Source organism: Cinclus cinclus, chromosome 27, assembly GCF_963662255.1.
Source record: "Cinclus cinclus chromosome 27, bCinCin1.1, whole genome shotgun sequence".
NCBI lineage: Eukaryota > Metazoa > Chordata > Aves > Passeriformes > Cinclidae > Cinclus > Cinclus cinclus.
Genome location: NC_085072.1, coordinates 3,387,515 through 3,408,494, shown reverse-complemented (window position 1 = coordinate 3,408,494; position 20,980 = coordinate 3,387,515). Strand labels below are relative to the sequence as shown.

The 20,980-nt window shown below is 48.4% G+C and overlaps 1 protein-coding gene across 3 annotated transcripts; it reads left to right on the top strand.

Annotated features, from left to right (window-relative positions):
- Positions 1-11,608: 11,608 nt before the first annotated feature.
- BTG2 (BTG anti-proliferation factor 2) lies at positions 11,609-20,126 on the top strand. 3 transcript variants are annotated; one of them, XM_062509732.1, is made up of 3 exons: positions 11,609-11,625; positions 13,738-13,865; positions 15,911-20,125. In XM_062509732.1, exons 2-3 carry the CDS (start codon positions 13,748-13,750, stop codon positions 16,252-16,254), a joined length of 462 nt encoding a protein of 153 aa, XP_062365716.1. In that variant the 5' UTR covers positions 11,609-11,625; positions 13,738-13,747; the 3' UTR covers positions 16,255-20,125. The 3 variants fall into 3 exon arrangements, with proteins under 3 accessions (XP_062365716.1, XP_062365717.1, XP_062365715.1); XM_062509733.1 differs by lacking the exon at positions 11,609-11,625 and adding an exon at positions 11,781-11,801 and having other exon boundaries at positions 13,745-13,865; positions 15,911-20,126; XM_062509731.1 differs by lacking the exon at positions 11,609-11,625 and having other exon boundaries at positions 13,660-13,865.
- The last annotated feature ends 854 nt before the right edge of the window (positions 20,127-20,980 follow it).

Below are 20,980 nucleotides of genomic sequence, written 5' to 3'. Positions count from 1 at the left end.
GGGGGGATAGAAAAAAAATAAAGGGGGGATGAAAAAAAATAAAGGGGGGATGAAAAAAAATAAAGGGGGGGATAAAAAAAAAATAAAGGGGGGGATAAAAAAAATAAAGGGGGGGATAAAAAAAATAAAGGGGGGGATAAAAAAAAATAAAGGGGGGATAAAAAAAAATAAAGGGGGGGATAAAAAAAAATAAAGGGGGGATAAAAAAAAATAAAGGGGGGATAAAAAAAATAAAGGGGGGGATAAAAAAAAATAAAGGGGGGGATAAAAAAAAATAAAGGGGGGATAAAAAAAATAAAGGGGGGATAAAAAAAAATAAAGGGGGGATAAAAAAAAATAAAGGGGGGATAAAAAAAAATAAAGGGGGGATAAAAAAAAATAAAGGGGGGATAAAAAAAAATAAAGGGGGGATAAAAAAAATAAAGGGGGGGATAAAAAAAAATAAAGGGGGGGATAAAAAAAATAAAGGGGGGGATAAAAAAAAATAAAGGGGGGGATAAAAAAAAATAAAGGGGGGGATAAAAAAAAATAAAGGGGGGGATAAAAAAAAATAAAGGGGGGGATAAAAAAAAATAAAGGGGGGGATAAAAAAAAATAAAGGGGGGGATAAAAAAAAATAAAGGGGGGGATAAAAAAAAAATAAAGGGGGGATAAAAAAAAATAAAGGGGGGATAAAAAAATAAAGGGGGGGATAAAAAAAAATAAAGGGGGGGATAAAAAAAAATAAAGGGGGCCAGAAAAAGAAGGGTACAAAACCAGGAGATAAAGTGTGTTATCCCAACTAAATCGCACACAAATATTTCGCCATCCGAAGACTTTACAAGAAGCCTGTAAGGCAGGCTGAAGTCAAACCCCGCCTCGGCTCCTGGCAAAACCCCAAATCCACGGCCAAGCACTTTTCCCTGGCACACCCAGCCTGACCTGGCTGTAAAATCCTTCCTTTTCATGGGGGTGGTGGGGAAGATAAGGCAGGCCCTGCTCTTAGAAACCAATAAATCAGCAGAAAATAAAGAAATCAGATTATAGAGGAAGCAGGAGGAGCTGGGACAGCCCCAGGTGAAGGATGGGGACACTGGGAGATGCTGGGGGGGGAAATAAAAATAAAAATAAAAAATAAAAATATAAATAAAAGTAGAAATAAAAAGTAAAAACTAAAAATAAAAATAAAAAATAAAAATATAAATAAAAATAAAACCTAAAAAATAAAAATAAAAAGTAAAAACTAAAAATAAAAAAAATAAAAATAAAAATAAAAATATAAAAATAAAAAGTAAAAAATAAAAAATAAAAATAAAAATAAAAAGTAAAAAATAAAAATAAAAATAAAAAATAAAAATAAAAAGTAAAAACTAAAACTAAAAAATAAAAATAAAAATAAAAAGTAAAAAATAAAAATAAAAAGTAAAAAGTAGAAAGTAAAAATAAAAAGTAAAAAATAAAAATAAAAATAAAAATAAAAATAAAAATAAAAAGTAAAAATAAAAATAAAAAGCAAAAAATAAAAATAAAAATAAAAAGTAAAAATAAAAATAAAAAGTAAAACTAAAAGTAAAAAGTAAAAATAAAAATAGAAATAAAAAAGTAAAAAATAAAAATAAAAAGTAAAAAATAAAAAGTAAAAAATAAAAATAAAAGTAAAAAGTAAAAATAAAAATAAAAATAAAAATAAAAAGTAAAAAATAAAAAGTAAAAAATAAAAATAAAAGTAAAAAGTAAAAAGTAAAAATAAAAATAAAAACAAAAATAAAAAGTAAAAAATAAAAAGTAAAAAATAAAAATAAAAAGTAAAAATAAAAATAAAAAAATAAAAATAAAAAGATAAAAATAAAAATAAAATAAAAATAATCCCTTTATCCCAACCTGGAGAGATCCAGAGTGAGGATCACACTCGAGGCTTTCATCTTCTCTGGGAACTGGGCGAGGAGCAGGAGGCGGTGGGGCCAGCAGGAGCCTCTCACCTGGGCCACTTGTGACCATTAAGGTGTAATTAAGGCAATTATGGCGAATTTTAGTAACCCACAGAGTAATTTGGGGCAATTTTTAGCATCCCCAGGGGCACTTTGAGAGCCCTGCTGATGATTTTCCTGCTTGAGGTGTGAGCTCAGGTGACACTTGTGAAGTGGATGTTGTTGTGCTGCTGCTGGGATAAGGCTAAAAAAAAAAAATTATCTAATTTTCCAATTTTTCCCTTCCTTCTTGTTTTAAAAAAAAAAAAAAAAAAAAGGGAATTTTATCTCTTGTTCCACCTCTGGAGCAAATTAAACCTGAGGAATGAATGGGAAAGATCCAGGCTCAGGTGGGACAGAGGTGGACTCAGAGCTGTCCCCCCACAGGGGCAACCTCAGGCTCATTTTGTCCTCCCTCCCTCTCTTTGGATGAAAAATTCCAGCTTGGCTCTGAGGAAAAAAAAGAAAAAAAAAAATAGGAAAAACCTCCTTGAAGTGTTTTATCTGCCAGTTCTGCAGATCCCTCCCTTAGATCCTGCTCGTGGGAACTAAAAAACAGCTCCCTGATTTTTTCCTGAGGTTCCTCCCAAGATTTTTTTGTCCCTTCTCTGCTTGAGGAGTGACCTCAGCTCAGCAGAAAAATTCCTGGGGCCACTCAGATCCCCCAGCCCAGCTCTAAATCTGGAGCCTCTTGCAGAGAAATCCGAGCTCCTCTCTGGCTGTCAGGGAACATCAGCACCTGATCCAGAGTCACCTGAGCACCGGGAAGGGCAAAATCCCGAGGGTGGGTTGGGAAAAATTCCATCGGGAGGGAGGGAAAAACTTTCTGGTTGTGCTTGGAGAAGGGGGAGAAAAGAGGGATCAGCTTTGGGGTGAGGAAATTCCGAGCGTCACCCTCTGCTCCTCATCCAGGTGTCTACAGGGGAAAAAAATCAGGGAATTTCATGGTTTCTAAAATCCCTGTGATTTTATTCTGGCTGTGCTTGGAGCAGAGAGATAAAACAGGACCGAGTTCTGAGATGAGGAAATTTTGAGCATCACCTGCTCCCTCTGCTCCTCATCCAGGTGTCCACAGGGGAAAAAAATCAGGGAATTTCATGGCTTCTAAAATCCCTGTGATTTTTTTCTGGCTGTGCTTGGAGCAGAGAGATAAAACAGGACCGAGCTCTGAGATGATGAAATTTTGAGCATCACCTGCTCCCTCTGCTCCTCATCCAGGTGTCCACAGGGGAAAAAAAAAAAAAAAAGTGGAATTTCATGGCTTTGGCAACTTCTAAAATCCTAAAAATCCCTGTGATTTTATTCGGGGTCTGCTTAGAACAGAGGGATAAAAGAGGGATCAGCTTTGGGGTGAGGAAATTCCGAGCGTCACCCTCTGCTCCTCATCCAGGTGTCCACAGGGGAAAAAAATCAGGGAATTTCATGGCTTCTGAAATCCCTAAAATCCCTGTGGTTTTACTCTGGCTCTGCTTGGAGCAGGGAAAGCAAAGAGGACTCAGCTTTGGGGTGAGGAAATTCTGAGCGTCACCCTCTGCTCCTCATCCAGGTGTCCACAGGGGGGGGAAAAAAAAAAAAATCAGGGAATTTAATGGCTTTTAAAACCCATAAAACCCCCCAGTATTTTTTCCTCTCCCCTACCCCAAAACACCACCAGCACAAAGGGAAATTTGGGGTTGGTTATTCCTTATTCCCTGCATTTCAGGCTTTCCTGTGGATCAGCAGGAGCAATTCCCATTCCTGGATTTTTTTTTGATTTTTTTTTTTTTTTCCCTCTACCGCATCCCCCCAAAAAATTTAAAGCCTCACCCCTCACAGTGGGGCAAGAAAAACCTCAAACGTGGGGAATTTGAAGAGCTCGGAGCTGGAATTCCTGATACTTGGAGCGCAACGCGGCCTTGACGGAAAGAGAAGGGGGGGGGGGGGGGGGGAGAAAAAAAAAAAATAAAAATCCCATTTATGGCTGAGAAACGTGGCCAGAGGCCAAGGAAAACCCTCCTGGGCTCTGGATCCGGCAGGGTGAGGGGGTGGGAGATATTTTTAGCTGCTTTTATGTTTTTTTTTGTTTGGTTTTTTTTTTTATTTTCTTCTCCAGAGGTCTTTGCTTGGTTTGAGAGCTGCTCAGGAGCTCTGAGGAGGGAGTGGGAACTGGAATTTGAGAGCCTTTTAAAAGCTCTGTTTGCTCTTCCAAGGACACGGACCCCGTTATCTCAGGAAGGGCTGCAGGAACAGAGGGAGGGGAGAGCCTCGGAGAACATTTTGGGGGGGGGGAATTTTCTCCCTGCTCTGCTGGGTCATTCCCATCTCCAGCATTCCTGATCCCAACTGGGATCAGCGGGGATCAGAGGGAACCAGGTCCAGGCTGTGTTTTCCCATGGTTTGTTGCTCCGGGGAAAATTAATTTTCCCCTCCCTTCCTCTCTTGGGCAATTTTGGCTTTGCCAAGCTCAGCCTCTTTCCAGCAGTCACATCCCCAAACTCCTTCCCCTCCTTGGAAATTCACTTTTCCAGCTTCCCAGGTGTTCCCAGAGTGGGAAGTGAACCTCCCAAATGCCTGGGGAAATGGAGGATGGCTGAGTTCCAGCAGCCACGGAGCAGGAGCAGCCCGGTGGAGCGAGTTTTCCAAGGGAAACGGGCGGAATGTCATTGGGATAAGGAATTCCAGCCTGGCTGCACGTCTCGGGATGGGGAAAAAAAAAAAAAAATCCCCAGAGCCTCTGCCAAAGCTTTGGAAACACTGAAATCCCAACATGGAGCTGCTCCTGGGAGGGATCCCTATGGCTCTGACCCAAAATTTGGGCTCCAAACGTGACCCAACCCCAGATTTTTGAGTAAACGAACCCCAGATTTTTTTACTTTCTTCTTTAACAACTTCCCAAAACACACCCAGCTCCAGCTCCACATCCCTGCTCAGGCCTCCTGGATTTTCTTGAGTGACAGAACTGTCCTGTAGGATTTTGGGGAGAAACCCACATTAAATTCCTCCTGGGAGCCTTGAGGAGAGGCAGAAACCTTTGGAGGGTGATGCTCACCCCGTCCTCGCTCCTCTGCTCACCGTTCCCTGCGGATCAGCTTTGGGAGGAGCCTGTAGATTATTCCAAGGAGTTTCCCAAAGCTCTGGCAAATAAATCCATGTGGTTCCTACCCAGCTGCATCACCCCAACAAACCCAACCCTCCAGCTTTGCCAGGGAAGGGCGAGGATTCCTTGGGAAGAGCCAGGGGCAAGCCCGAAGAGGGAGCCTGGAGGGATCTCCAGGAGCAGGGATCAGTTTGGGAAGAGGCACCACCCGGATTTAAGATGAGCCTGGGTGTTCCCAGCTTTATTTGGGCTCCCTTTGTGCCCTAATTGCTGCTTGTAGGGCCTGGGAGCCCAGCTGGGCTCTGGGAAAGCTCAGCGTGGCCTCTTTCAGATTTTGTAGGTGTAGCCTGAGGGGGGGAAAAAAAAAAAAACAAACCAAAACAAAAAAAACACAAAAAAACCCCCAAAACAAAAAAAAAAAAAAAAAAAAACCCAAAACAAAACAAAAAAACACAAAAAAACCCCCAAAACCAAAAAAAAAACCCCAAAAACAAAACAAAACAAAAAACACAAAAAAAAAACAAACCAGGAAATTCTCCCAGTATCCCTTCCCTCCCACTCCAGAGCCAAAAAAAAGTCCACCACGGATTTAGAGGCATGGGCAGAGGGATGGATCGGGCAGAGCTTTGGATTATTCCTCAACTCTTCATTTTGGAATCCAATAAAACTCGGTTTCGTTGTTTTGTTTTTTGTTTTTTGGTTTTTTTTCCACAATTCTGCTGCCACTCAGCCAAGCAGCATCTTCCACGTGCAATCCCAGCGCATCGAGGCAAAGGAAAATCAGAATTTTTTTTCCCCTTAGAAATTAGAAAATTTGGAATTTAGGAAAAGCTGATCTGATGGGTGGCTTTACATGGGGAAGGGTTAAAGAACCATAAAAAGAAGTTTTTGGGTTGATCAGGCTGAAATGGATCTTATTATGGATCAAAATTGTGAAATATTATTGATCAAATCTCTGAAATATTATGGGTAAAATTTGAAAAGTACATTTGGATTTATGTTATTTTTAAATCGAAGAAGAAATAGTGAAGGGCGCCCCAAACAATAAGAAAAAGCCATTCCAGGTATCCCAAATATCCCAAAAGCCAGGCACAGCTCTGAGCTGAGCCACACAAATCCTCCCTGAGGAGTTAAAAATATTGTAGAAGGAAATTTTTGGTATAGAGGGATGGACAGGGAGCATTAAATATATTTCATTCAGAAAATAAAGCGGAGTAAGAAAGGGATTGGTGGGCAGGGAGAGGAGGGGAAGGGGGATCCATGAGAGCCCGTGCAGGGAATGAGGGCTGGAATCATAATAATAAATAAATATAATAAATAAATATAATAATAATAAATAAAAAATAGGTCAGTTTGCCATGAACTGGCCCAAATCTGGATTTTTATCAGCACCTCCTACACCTGTGATTGCCTTGATCCCTTCAGCCTTGTGGGAAAGAACAGAACATCCCAAAAAAAAAAAAAAAATCCCATATGGACACCACGGATCCCACAGAACCCCACAAACCTGTGGAGCAGCTCAGGTTTGTGCTGCCTCGATATTAAATAAAAAAAAAAAAAAAATTAAAAATCCCTTTAATCTGTGACTGTCTCCTCCTCTCCCTCTCCAAAACAGGGAGAATAAACTGCTTTTCATAACCCTCCAAAAAAACACATTCAAGCCAGGGTCAGGAAATTCCCATCCCAGCTGCTCCAGCCACCGAGGTTTTGGTGTTCTTGGCCTTGGTTTTGTGCCAGGGATTGGGGTTGCCATGGAGCTGCACCACACGTTCCCCTCTCTTCGTGCTCCCCGAGCAAAGAAACGGGCAAAAAAAAGCAGATTTTGGGTAACGTGTTGTCCTGGCAGTTCCTCCCAAGCCTGGCTGAGCAGTGCTTCGGCAGCCTGGTAGCATTCTCAACACCTTTTAAAAACAAAAAAAAATAATAATAATAAATAAATTCCTGTCTTGTGGTTTCGGCCAAAGCAGTTTGGAGTTTTTTTTTCTTTGGTGGCTTTTCTTTTTTTTTTTTTTTTTTAATACTTCTCGTTTCTAAGAAAAGAAAAATTCCTTTTCGTAGCTGTGGAAGGGGGAAATCCTCCAATCCAACCTGCCTTAGAAGGAAAAGTGTGAGACAGACCCCGGGAGGAAGGTTCTGCCTGAAAAATTCAACGAGACGGGAACAATTTCAGTCTGAACGTTGCTCTTTTATCCCACCAGCGCTGTGTCCTGATTGTTTTTCCAGCTTGGAACAGGACGTGGCATCTCCCAGGTTGGGTTTTCTCCATTCTGGAGCCCCGAATTCCTCCTGGATTCCTGCCCTGTGCGCGACTCCGTGGCGGAGCCCAGGACTTTGTGCCACCGCCAGCGGTGCCTTCACCTGTCCCCAGGTGCGTGGGGCAGGGAGTGGCTGTTTTGACTGGAGTCAGTGTTTATCCTGGGAGTTTCCAGAGGGGGAAAGAGCAAGGGTTGGCCGCACCCCGATAAAGAGGAATTACCGAGGGGCAATTTGCCTGTGCCCAGCTGTGTCCCCACGTGCTGTTTACCCTGGGCTGGGGGAGATTTTTATCACCGAGGCCACAGGGTTTGGGGTGAGGCAGCACCAAGGCAAGCCTCACCCCATACCTGCTCTGTTCCCAGAGTTCTGGAGCGCTTTTATCTCCTAAACCAACACTGCTGCTCCAGGTTTTCCAGCCGCCAGATTTCCCTGGAGCTGGCTGTGCAAAGGGCTCTGCTGGATGTCCCCTCCGTCCCCTGCGACATGGCGCGGGGAGGATGTGGAAAAAAAGAACAATAAACCCAGCTCAAAGGACAGGAAACCAGCTCTGAGCTCATCTCCACACCTTCCCCGCCGAGGCAGCTTCGGGAGGAACCCAAGGCTGAGGTTTCCTCTCCGAAAATGAAAATGTCGAGCTCTCACCGAATTCTTCTTGCCCAAAACGACGACGTCAGCAGGATGCTGAGAGCGAGGAGAAACCACCCCGAGCACCCTGGGAGCTCAGAAAACAAAACCCACAGGCCTCGGGAGGGTGAAGAAAAAGCAAAGTTTGGTTCCCAAAATACTCCAGAGCAGCTGGGACATTGGCAGCGGGTCAGGTTGTTTTCCATGAGGGAACATGGAACGAGGGAAGTGGAGCAGAGGGAGGAATCTTTGTCGTCCAAAATCTCCTGTGTGGAAATCCAGCCCCCAGCCACACAAATCCACCCAGGAGCCCAAAGGAATATTTAAAGCTCTTTTTATAGGATGAGGGAAGCTGCCTGGACATGCCCTAAATGTGTCCTGGCACATCCCGTCCACACATCCCCAAGTCCCCAGGGGGATTTACAGGTGACAAACAAAGCATGGGGCTGAAAAAAAAACAAACAAACAAACAAAAAAAAACAAACAAAAAAAACCCCTCCAAAATCAGGCTGGGGGAGCAGAACTGGGGGGTGATAAAAACCCTGGAATTCCCTGGAGTTCTGGGAATCCGGACGTGCCGTGGGACACGGAGCAGTGCCTGGCTGGTTTGGTGTCCCCCTGTCTCCTTCTCCCCCCGTTTCACACGGTTCCCTCATTTCCCAACCCCGTTTTGAAAGTCCTAAATGTAGTCTGGGCTTTAAACCCCTGCCTTGTTGTTTATCCTGCCTGCCAGGCTCGTTCCTGGGGTCACACCCGGGTTACCAATTACAGCTGGGGATTAAACATCTTAAACCCGGGTTACCCCTGGTTTTTTGTTTTTTTTTTTTTGTTTTGTTTTGTTTTATTTTTCCCCTTTAAATTCCCACTGATTGTGCTTAACCGGTGTCACCAACCAGGTGGCTGCTGCCACTGCCAGCACAGTTGTCTGTCCCTCCTCCGGCACAGCCACATAATGAGATTTAAACTGACCCAATACATCCATTATTTTTTACAGATCTGGACCATTCCCAGCGATTCCCCCTCCCACACACCCCACCAAACTTAAAGAAAAGCAACTCTTGGTTGTTCAAATTGACCAAGATAATCTTCAAATCCACCCCAAAACTTGGGGTGGCTGCAGGGACCCGTCTGGGGGAGGTGACAGCTGATTCAGCAACTGGGACGCGGCAGATGAGCAGGGTTTGAATGTTAATTCTTAATTCTGGGGTTGTTTTCCTGCCGGGGACAGGGGGTGCAGAGTCCCCCCGTGTGGGCAGCTGGCTCTGCTGGGATTCCAGGACACCTCGGAATTGGGGTTCTGTGCTTTATGCCCTATAAACTACAGACCTCAGGGTGTCGTCACCCCCCAAAAAAACCCCAAAAAACAACAACAACGACAACAAAAAAAAAAAACCCACGACCAGTCCAAGCATGGCATGGGAACTGCTGCCTTTTGGGTGAACATAAAACACCCCGAGCTGCTGACTTGCAAAGCCTCAGTCCCTGTGGGCGGCTCGGGTTTTAACCCTTGATTCCATGCCAAATGGTCTTTTTTTTTTTTTTTTTTTTTTAATAATTGCAAAATTTCCAGCTCGACTGGTTTGGAGCCTCATTTGGATAAACAAGAGGGTTTGGGAGCCTATCTGAACTCCTGGTTCCTGTCAGACCAGTTCCAGCCCCAGCCTGGCCAATCCCTGTGCAGAAATTCATTATTGAGTTTGGGTTGGTTTCTTTTTTTTTTTTTTGTTTTTTTTTTTTTTTTAAATTGAAATCAAAACACTCTCAGCTAAATGCAGGGTAGAAAAGGAACCCAGCCAGCACAGCCTCAAACTCAGGTCTCTTTCTAAACCGAGTTTTATTTTCTGATGGTTTCTTTGCTCTGTAACTCCTCCGAGCGCTTTGAAAAGCTGAATTAAGCCTCGAGCTCTGCCTTAAAAACCCCAGGGCCAGAAATTAGGGACACATAACCCGCTTAGAGGGCCTTGAGCTCCACAGGAAATCTCCTATTGGAAGGGCTTAACGGGGCCAAGGTGATTTGGGAGCAGCCGTGTCCCAGCAGAGGAACACGCCGGGAATTGGGAATTGGGAATGGGATGGTCAGGAATAAATGGGAGCTGTGAATTTGGGGAATGGTGCCACCACTTCCCCCATCCTGGGGGGACCAGGGGAACCTGCCTGGTTGGCTTGGCTCATCCTCATCAGTGCTTAATTAGCACAGTTAGCCCCTAATGCCCAATTAATAACCCTGGTTATTAGAGCTATTCTAGGCAAGGCTGCAGCCAGACCTCCTGCTCCAGTCCAGTGACTCAGGGCTGGAGGATTCCATCCCAATATTCCTTAGGCTGGCAGAGACCAGCCCTGCTCCTAGCCGGGATGGCCAAGCTCAGCTCAGTAAAACAAAAACAAAAAACGAAACAAAACAAAAAACAAAAAAGTGGAGTTATTTTTAAATTTAAATTTTTAAATGTTTCCCACCGGGATGGCTTTGCTGGATTCCCACTTTTCCCACTGATCCACCAGCGTGGCTACCTGGCAGCAGAGGTGTGTCCAAAGCTCTGGAAGTGCTGGATGTTTATCCAGCCTCTTCCAGGGGTCTCTGGAATATCCAACCCCCTCCCCCTGCAGCGTGCTGGGCTCTGGCTCTGCCAGGCTTCTTTCATGTGTGCTGCTGACTTAAAGAAAAAAAAAAAAAAAAAAAAAAGAAAAAAAGAAGTCCTTAGACGTTAATCCTTGGGTTTATTTCAAAGCTTACAAAGGCAAATCTGGTTTGTGGCAAGAGATTTGCCTGATTTCTTCTGCTCTGGGGATGAATGGGGTGGCAGATGGGGAGGGGAGGATTTGGGGACCCCTCGGCTGCGTCTCCTCACAAACCTGACCCTACCCTGGGCCTGCTGCACTTTGGAGCTGCCCAGGGCATGAAATGGGGTCAGTGCAGAGCCCTGCTTGGGCAGGAGCTGTTAAATTCCCCTTTTCCACAAGTTCCAAACACATTTCCCTTCCCCTGACTCCTGTCCCACTCCCAATTCCTGTCCCAGGGTCTGCACAGCCCTCAGTGGGAAATCCCAGAATGGGAATCAAACCAGCTGCAAGCTGCAAGCAAAAGGCCTCAAAAAAAAATCCTGTTAGACCCCAAAATAATGCCTTGACTTTTAGCTTTTGTGTTTTTCAGACTCTCTGCTGCTTGGTGTGTAACTCCAAAACTCCAGGTTTGCTGTTAGTAAATTCTGTTCGCAGGGGAGTTGGACAAAACAATCCCTTCCCAGCTGGAGAATCAAGGACACCCAGTACCCAAAAATCAAAAACGACACTGAGGGGAAGGGGGCAAGCCAGGGGGCTGAGAATTCATAACCTGGAGCTGTAACTGGACAATTAACCCTGCTATGTAGATGAACCAAAACTTATAAAAGTGTAAAAACTTCTGACCACGATCCATCTCCGGCCTGGGTGCACAACCCAAGGTGGATCCTTTCAATAAATTCCGATTTTATTCTTTTTGCCCTGCCTAGTCTCTGTTCCAGGTCAGCCTTTCCAGACATCATTTCTGGCATCAAGAATCCTGAGAAATAATTGGGAATTTGAGACTTGGAGAAGCTGGCAAAGCTCAGTGCCCATCCCTGCTTTTGGGGGAACGAGTGGGTGACACTGCCCCATTGCTCAGCAGTTCCAGGGTGATTTTCCAATGGGACAGAACCCCAAAGGCTCAGCAGTTCCAGGGTGATTTTCCAATGGGACAGAACCCCAAAGGCTCAGCAAGTCCAGGATTATTTTTCCAGTGAGACAGGACCCCAAGGGTCAGCAAGTCCAGGATTATTTTTCCAGTGGGACCCCGAGGGGCTCAGGAGGAGCCCCAGAGAGGTGGGATGTGCTGGCAGCCCCAGCACGGTGGGAACATCCATGGGGCAGCTCCATGGGCACAGCAGAGCCTCTGGAGCTCCTTCCCTGCCCTGGCTCATTCCAGCAGCTCCTGTGGAGATGCCAAATGAGGACTCAGCCACGGGAGGAGAGGGTGTTTTCCTGGGGATCACAGCAGAGCTGTGGCTTTAGGTCCTCCCCCGGTGCTGGAAGAGCTGCCAGGCAATGGTTTGGAACGATCCCGGGTCTCTGCCAGGGAATATTCATCCAGGATCCCATCCTGCCTTGATAGGAACTCTCTCATGGTTGATCAAAGCCAGGAGCTCGGCCTCCCACTGCTCTTTAGCTCGGGGCCAGTTTCAGCAGGAGCTCTCTGGGCTGCGTGGCGGGGCCAGCTGGGCCAGCTCTGGGCTTGTGGTGGCTTCCAGGTGCTCCTTCATCTCCCACAGCATCAGGGCTTCTCCTGTCCCTGGCGCTGGGCTGGCTGGAAGCACCTGGAGACTCCGTGTTCTGCTCCATCCCTGCTTGCCTTGGCTTGTCCTCCCCGATTCCCCAGGGTGGGACACGTCCTTGGTGCTGCAGCCACCTCCTCCCACGTCCCGTTCTTTTTCCAGCCTGGATTTTGGCTGGAAGCTCTCAGCCCTCACCTTAAACTCTTCAGGCAGGGTGGTTATGGCGCTGTCACCTCATCTCCTGCACGGGACACTTGGAAAGTTCTCCCTCCTTCAGGGATCTCTGGGAAGATCCTGAAGGGACACGGATCCAGGGATGTGTCTGGAGGAGGGACGTTTGGAGATGGAAACACTGCTGGGAAGAGCCCCCTGAGCAGGGGGGTCTCGGGGGTGGCAAAGGGCAGCTGGGCTGATCGGGCAGCCGGAGGAACTTTCTGGATGGGAGAGCTCGGAGCATCTTCCAGGGGGCTCCAGGAGAGCTGGAGAGGGACTGGGGACAAGGGATGGAGGGACAGGACACAGGGAATGGCTCCCACTGCCAGAGGGAAGGTTTAGCTTGGATATTGGGAAGGAATTCCTCCCTGGGAGGGTGGGCAGGCCCTGGCACAGCTGTCCAGAGAATCCTTGGCTGCCCCATCCCTGGCAGTGGCCAAGGCCAGGTTGGAGCAGTCTGGGATGATGAAGATGTCCCTGCCCAGGGCAGGGGGTGGCACTGGGTGATCTTTAAGGTCCCTTCCCTCCCCTCCCCCATGACTCCATGGTTCCATTCCTTCGTGGGGCACTTTGAGCAGGGGCACCGGCCCGGGGGCCCCTGCCGGGGGGCCTGGCTGTGTCCCTGTTCCTGTGTCCCCCTGTCCCTGTTTCCCTGTCCTCCTCTCCCTCTGTCCCTGTGTGTCCCTGTCCCGGTACACCCGTCCCCCTGTCCCTCTATCCCTGTCGCTCTGTCCCTCTGTCCCCCTGGCCCTCTGTCCCCGTGTCCCTGTGTCCCTCTGTCCCTCTCTCCCCCTGTCCCTGTGTCCCTCTCTCCCCCTGTCCCTCTCTCCCCCTGTCCCTCTGTTCCCCTGCCCCTGTCCCCCTGTCCCTGTGTCCCTCTGTCCCTGTCCCCTATGTCCCTCTATCCCTGTCTCTCTGTCCCTGTGTCCCTCTATCCCTGTCTCTCTGTCCCTGTGTCCCTCTGTCCCTCTGTCCCCCTGTCCCTGTGTCCCTCTGTTCCCCTGCCCCTGTCCCCCTGTCCCTGTGTCCCCCTGTCCCTCTGTCCCCCCCACGCTCCCCCCACCTCCCCCAGCCGCCCCCCTCGGCTGTGACGTCACCGCTGAGCTCAGGCTCTATTACCATACCGCCATTTGCATTCCCTCATTTGCATACGGCTCGGCCAATGGAACGCCGCGACCTTGCCGTGACGTCAGTCGCGGCCGCTCTATATAAACCGTTCGCGCAGGCGGCGGCGCAGCCCGAGCTCCGCGGAGCCGTCGAGAGGTCGCAGGTGTCGCCCCGTCCCCGCCGGGATGAGCCACGGCCACCGCCACAGCCACCACCACCACCGCCGCGGCCCCCGGGCCGACATGGTGCCCGAGATCGCCGCCGCCGTGGGCTTCGTGTCCGGCCTGCTGCGGACGCGGGGCTGCGTCAGCGAGCAGCAGCTGCAGGTGTTCAGCGGGGCGCTGCGGGAGGCGCTCACAGGTGAGCTTTGGGGAAGGAGAAGCGCGGCCGTGGAGACCCGGTCGTGCTTGGAGTCGTCTTGTAGCCCTCGGGACCGGGAGCCCACTGGTGTTCTTCCCGAGTGTCCCCCCGTGTACCTGCCAGGACCTGGCGTCCTTTCGAGTGCTCCCCGTGTACCTGCCAGGGCCTGGCGTCCCTTCCGAGTGCTCCCCGTGTACCTGCCAGGGCCTGGCGTCCCTTCCGAGTGCTCCCCGTGTACCTGCCAGGGCCTGGCGTCCCTTCCGAGTGCTCCCCGTGTACCTGCCAGGGCCTGGCGTCCCTTCCGAGTGCTCCCCGTGTACCTGCCAGGGCCTGGCGTCCCTTCCGAGTGCTCCCCGTGTACCTGCCAGGGCCTGGCGTCCCTTCCGAGTGCTCCCCGTGTACCTGCCAGGGCCTGGCGTCCCTTCCGAGTGCTCCCCGTGTACCTGCCAGGGCCTGGCGTCCCTTCCGAGTGCTCCCCGTGTACCTGCCAGGACCTGGTGTCCCTTCCGAGTGCCCCCCCGCCCCCACCGTGTGCCTTCCAGGACCTGCTGTCCGTTCCAGATATCCCCGTTGTTAGTCCGAGGACCTGGTGTCCCTCCCGTCTTGGTTGTGGGACTTGGTGTCCCCTCCCGAGTGGCCCCCGTGTTCCTTCCAGGACCTGGTATCCCGTGTTACTCCAGGGACCTGCTTGGTACTCCCTGTGTTCCTTCCGGGACCTGCTGTCCCTCCTGGGTTCCCCCTTTGTTCCTTCCAGGACCTCATATCCCCTTCCGCGTTATCCCTTCTGGGACCTGCTGTCCCTTCTAGGTGCTCCCCTTGTTCCTTCCAGGACCTGTTGTCCCCTCCCGAGTGCCCCCTGAGTCTCTTCCTGACTCTGGGACTGTGCAGATCCCACAGACGATCCCGGCGATGCCACCCATGATCCCAAGCCTCTCCCGTGCCCCATCCCGGTGTCCCCAGAGCCTGGCACTGTGTCCCTGCAGGACCTGGGTGGTTCAGGGGTCCCTCCCTCCCTGCTATCAGCCCCAGGGAGGGATGGCTGGGCTGTGATAAAGGGTGGCAAACGCTCCTGGAGCCGGGGGCACGGCCTGGCTGTGCTGTGGGATGGGGCAGTTTTGGGGTGGGTGATACCGTATCTGCCCCTGCCACTGTCCCCACAGCCCCTGGCCTTGTCCTGCTGGGGATTTTGGGGTGAAGGAGCTGCACCGAGGAGCGCTCGGTGATGGCGGCGCTTTGCTGTCCCCCCCACCTTGGAAAAGGGATTTGGGTCCCATCTCTTTGGTACGAAATTTTTTTTGTAGAGTTTAGTTCCTGCTCCTGTGCTCTGCCCGTTTGCTTTTGTGCTGCCAGCATTCGTGGGGGGCTCTGCCCGGGTGTTGTTCAGGATTTGGCCTTTAAAACCCAAATTTAACAGGGGCTAAAGACCCTAAACCCCACCTGCTGAGGGATTTCCCTGCTCCCTGTTCCCTCACAGAGCACTACAGACACCCTGAGAAACCTTTCCAAGGCTGGAATCCCTTTAGGATTTGGCCTTTAAACCCAAATTTAAGAGGGGCTAAAAACCCTAAACCCCAATTACCTGAGGGATTTCCCTGCTCGCTTCTTTCCCTGTTCCCTTCCAGAGCACTACAAATACCCTGAGAAACCCTTCCAAGGCTGGAATCCCTTTAGGATTTGGCCTTCAAACCCATGTTTAAGTGGGACTAAAAACCCTAAACCCCAATTACCTGAGGCATTTCCCTGCTCACTGCTCCCTGTTCCCTCACAGAGCACTACAAACACCCTGAGAATCCCTTCCAAGGGTGGAATCCCTTTAGGATTTGGCCTTTAAACCCAAATTTAAGAAGGGCTAAAAACCTTAAACCCCACCTGCTGAGGCATTTCACTGTTCCCTCACAGAGCACTACAAACACCCTGAGAAACCCTTCCAAGGGTGGAATCCCTTTAGGATTTGGCCTTCAAACCCAAATTTAAGTGGGACTAAAAGCCTTAGACCCCAATTACCTGTGGGATTTCCTTGCTCACTGCTCCCTGTTCCCTTCCAGAGCACTACAAACACCACTGGTTCCCAGAGAAACCCTTCAAAGGCTCCGGGTACCGCTGCATCCGCATCAACCACAGGATGGATCCCATCATCAGCAAGGCAGCCAGGCACATTGGACTGAGCCTCCCTCAGCTCTACCAGCTCCTGCCCAGCGAGCTCACGCTCTGGGTGGATCCCTACGAGGTCTCCTATAGGATCGGGGAGGACGGATCCATCTGCGTCTTGTACGATGCCACGGCCACCAAACCCCCCAGTTCTTATGGAGGGATGCTCACCTGCAAGAACCAGATGATGCTGGGTCGTACCAGCCCTTCCAAAAACTACATCATGACTGTTTCCAGCTAAAAAAAAAAAAAAAAAAAAAAAAAATCCCTGAGAAACACGACAAAAAAAAAAAAAAATCTCCTCCTTGTCCTTACACTGCCAAGACACAGGCTACTGTAATACCTCAAGCTGAGGAACTATTTTTAAAATGAAGAGCTATTTATATTTTTTTTTTAAGAAAAAGCCTCCAGAAAATCCAAAATTAAAATTTGGGTGCCGCTCTGAGCTGAGGCGGTGCCCCAGGTGCCTTTTCTAAAGCTGTTGCAAGCTTGTGAGTTTATTTTTTTTTATTGTTATTATTCTTGTGAAGCTGGGATCTACCTAATTTAGCCTTGAATGGCAGTTTTGTGGCTGGCTTTGCTCACCTTGGAGCATCTTGGAAATGGGGGATGAGGGAATGAAGCCAGGCTGGGAATGTCACCTTGTCACCACCCTGCTCTGCTGGTGCTGGATTTGGTGTCACCTCAGGGCTGGGTGACCCTGGGGACAATGAGATTCCTGTCCTGGATGTTCTGCAGCACAGGGGGTTTGTCCCCAGCCCTCCCCACTTCACCTGGAAGGGCTCACCTGGGTCGTGGAGCAGGGCAGGGATGCCCTGGGAGTGTCCCCAAGGTGACTGGTGGTGGCACTGAGGGGACGTTCCTGGTGCTGCCAGCGCCCTGCTGTCACCACACGGAGCAAGGCTGCTCCAGCTGGGAATTCCAAAGTTCTTCTGCTCCCAGGGGCTCAGCCCAGCCCTGGTGGCCTCTCAGTGTCCCCAGGGCTGCCACCTCCTCTGTGTGTCCCTTGTCCCTAAGCCTGCAGAAGTTTGGTGTGTGACGCTCCCATTTTTGCTGCCTTTTCTCCTCAAATCTGGAGTTTTTTTGGGGGGCTCTGTGTGGGTTTCTCAGGTTGTTTTGGGGTCCTGATGTTGCTTTTTAAATCCACAGCGCTTTCCCCCCCCCCCTTGCTTTGGGGAAAGGGATTTGGGTCCCATCTCTTCATCAACAAAACTTTTTGCACAATTTTAAAATTCCTGCTGCTGTGCTCTGCCTCTTTCCTTTTCCACTCCCAGCAATCAGGGAAGCTCCGCCCAGGTTTTATTTGGGATTTGGCCTTTCAACCCCAAATTTAAGACCCCTAAAGTCCCACCTGCCTTTCCTGGGATATCCCACATCCTCTGCCTTTTTCCCACCCCCTGGTGCTCCCCCAGGGATCCTGGGAGAACACTGGACCATGGATGTGCTTGGTTGTAGCAAAACTTCCTGGATTTTTTTCTCTCAGCTGAGCCTTCCACTTTTCCTGACCTGGCAAAACCAGAGCTGTTCTCACCCAGCCCGTGATGATTCAAGTTCTCAAGATATTTGTGCAATAAATTTCCAACTCCTGGGTGCTGTGGGACAGGAAGGAAGCTCCCATCTGGTTCTTTAATACATTCAATAATCCAGCTCAGCAACCTAGCCCTGAAAAAATTCAGATTTTTTGTTTTGTTTTGGTTTTTTTTTTTCTTTTTTGCAAGCTCCCAGACCATCAGAACTGGAAAATCAGCCTCGATTCTCAAATCCTTTTATTTTGTTGGGTTTTTTTTGTTTTGTTTTTTTTTTTTTTTTTTTTTGAAGTGTGAGGTCCTTGAGGAGATCAGAGCAGAGTCTGGAGTTGCATCACTTCCCTCTTCACTCGAATTTCTCACGTCAGCAAAGCAGAAAAAAAAAAAGCACGGGGGGGAGCTTTTCCCGGGGTAAACTTGTGCAATAGGTGACCTCACCCACAGGGCAGTGCCTGGAAATGTCAAAAAAAAAAAAAAAAAAAAAAAACAACAAACCAGCAAATTCCCTTTTCCAGGAAAAGGGGATCTCAGTGCTTTATTTTGGGATTGCTCACTTTAACCTGCCTGATGTGCAGAACCCACAGTGGGAGCTGCCCCGGGAGGAGCTCGGGGCAGAATTTTGGGCAGGATCAAAGCAGCTTGGAAGTTTAATTCATTCCCTCCCTTCTTCCCCTGAGAAGTTTTCCAGGATTTTCCCACCGAAGGAGCACCCCAGACCCAAACCAGCCTCGCTCTCCTCACCCCTGGGGATGCAGGAGCCAAATACCCAAGGTGTCTTTTTAATTATTATTATTTAATGAAGCTTCAAAACCAAGCCAATGTGGGTGGAATCCACTTCTCTCTCGTAGCTGGTGACACAAAAAGCTGTGAATTCCTGTGCTCTTGTTGCCTTTTGTCTCCGAGCCTGATGTGATGTGGATTTTGAGACCGTGTCTTTGAGGGGGTTCCTGTCTTTATCATTATTTTATTTTATTTTTAACCAAGCTGGACTGTTGAACGGGACCTGCTTTTTTTTTTTCTTCTTTTTTTTTTTTTTTTCTTTTTTTTGTGAAAATGGTCGAAATTCCGTGAGGAATTGGAGGAGGGAGCAGCTGGCTCCTGATGTACAGTAATGTTTTATACCCAGAGTGTACAGATCCCCGATGTTTTTTTGTTACTTTAATAAAAATTTAGCATTATAACCCAACCTGCCTCGTTCCTGGGAGCTCACAGAGAACATTTGGGATCCCAAAAATCCCACAGTGGGAACGTTGTGGTGGTGACTGCGAATTTCCAGCTGCGTCACCCAGGAAAAAAAAAAAAATTTAAAAAATAAAATTTGATTACTCAACATGCTGACTGCAATCCTGGCCTTCCAAACTCCAGGAATTCCAGCTGGGAATGACTCAGAAGTGGCTGTGGGTGTCCTGCCCTTCTCTTTCTCAGGACTCTGGGCCTGGTTTAGGATGGAAATTTTGTGCCCCGCATCTGCCCTCCCCAATCCTGGCAATATTTGATGGGAATTTTGTCCACTGGGGATTAATGGCAGCTCCTGGTGAAGCCACCCTGCCCCTCTCAGTCCTTGCAGGGGTGAGGAAGAGGAGGGATTGCTGGGGTGGAACCCTGGGGAGGATGCAGGGCTTTGTCACCGCCGGGGCTGAGTCACAGCAGATCCTGTTTTGGGTGGGGGAAAAACTCAAGAGCTGTGCCCCACTTCCCAGCCTGGACACCAGGATTTTTTTTTTTTTTTCCTTATTCCTTATTTCCTTATTTTGTGGGCCTTGTCTCAATCAGCTTGGGTTTATTTTGAGCCCAATTCCCTTTTTTTTTTTTTTTTTTAAATGGAATTCAGGAGGGTTTGATTCACCTGTGACCAATTCCTTCTTCCACCAGATCTCCTTTAAGGACCTCGGCCTTATATTTTTGACCCAAAACTCCATTTTTATGGAATTCAGGAGGGTTTGATTCACCTGTAACCATTCCCTCTTCCACCAGACCTTTAAGGGCCTTGCTCTTGTATATTTTGGCCCAAAATTCCATCTTTTAGGGAATTCAGGAAGGTTTGATTCACCTGTGACCATTCCCTCTTCCACCAGATCTCTTTTAAAGGCTCTGGCTCAATCATCTTGGCCTTATTTTCACCCCAAACTCTCTTTTTATGGAATTCAGGAGGGTTTGATTCACCTGCCAGGCTCCCTGGGACTATTCCCTCTACCACCAAACTTCTTTTAAGGACCTTGGCCTTGTGTTACTTTGCCCCAAAACTCCATTTTAATGGAATTTGGGATGGTTTAATTCACCTGTAACCATTCCCTCTACCACCAGACCTCCTTTGGGGACTTGGGCCTTGTGTTATTTTGCCCCAAAAACTCCATTTTAATGGAATTTAGGAGGGTTTAATTCACCTGCAACCATTCCTTTTACCACTCAAACTTCCTTTGAGGACCTTGCCTTTGTGTCATTTTGAGCCCAAAACTCCATTTTCATGGAATTTGGGATGGATTAATTCACCAGCCAGGCTCCCTGTGAGTGGAGATGCCCAAGGGGGCCACAGCCCCTCTCACCTTGGAGAGACAAACACCTCAAAAAAAAAAAAAAAAAAAAAAAAAAAAAAAAAAAAAAAAAAAAACAAACTCGTGGGTGAATTTAGATGCTGGCTCAGAGCCTCTCTTATTTTATTTTATTTTATTTTATTTTATTTTATTTTATTTTATTATTTTCTGAGCTCAGCCCTCCATTAATTTCCACGAACACACCCAAATCCTCTTGTGCAACCTTCGGGGCGCTGCTCACCTGCAGAGTCACCCCTGGAGTCACCTGGGCTTCAAAGGCTCTGCCAGGCAGGTGCTGCAGCCTTTTCCTCCCTCTGCCTTCCCAGCTCCAGCTTGGACCAGCATTCCAGGCTCCCAGCCCATTCCCGGGCATGCCCTGACCCGTGGTTGCCATTTGGGGCTGCTGCTGAAATTTGGGTTGGTCCCAGCTGGGATAAAAATACGGGAGGGTGAGGAGTGAGCACAGACTGAGGCCTCCCTGCTGACAGAGCTGCTGTTTTTAATTTCCGTGCCTCTAGGACCACGATACCTGGCCGAGCTCAGGATTTCATCTCTGTCCAGCCCTTTCCAGGATTTCTGGGATGCACAGAATTCCCACTCAGGGGGGTGTGGAGTGCTCGGAGCAGCTTTGGAAAAGACTGGAAGCAGAATCCACCTGTTGAAACTGGGGCTTGTTTCCTGCTGCTGGGTTTCTGTTGGGATCTTTTTTTTTTTTTTTTTTTTTTCTTTTTTCATCCAGGAAGGGCAGGGAAGTGTCTGGTTCCAGGGGCTGGGCCAGGGCTGCAATCAGAGATCTGCTGTTGGATAAAGGAGCCTTTGCCTTGGAATTGTCCTGGCCAGGAGCTGCCTGGGCTTCCAGCTCCTTCCTGGGATCCCTCTGGAGAGAGGAACCCAGGAAATCCAGGATTTC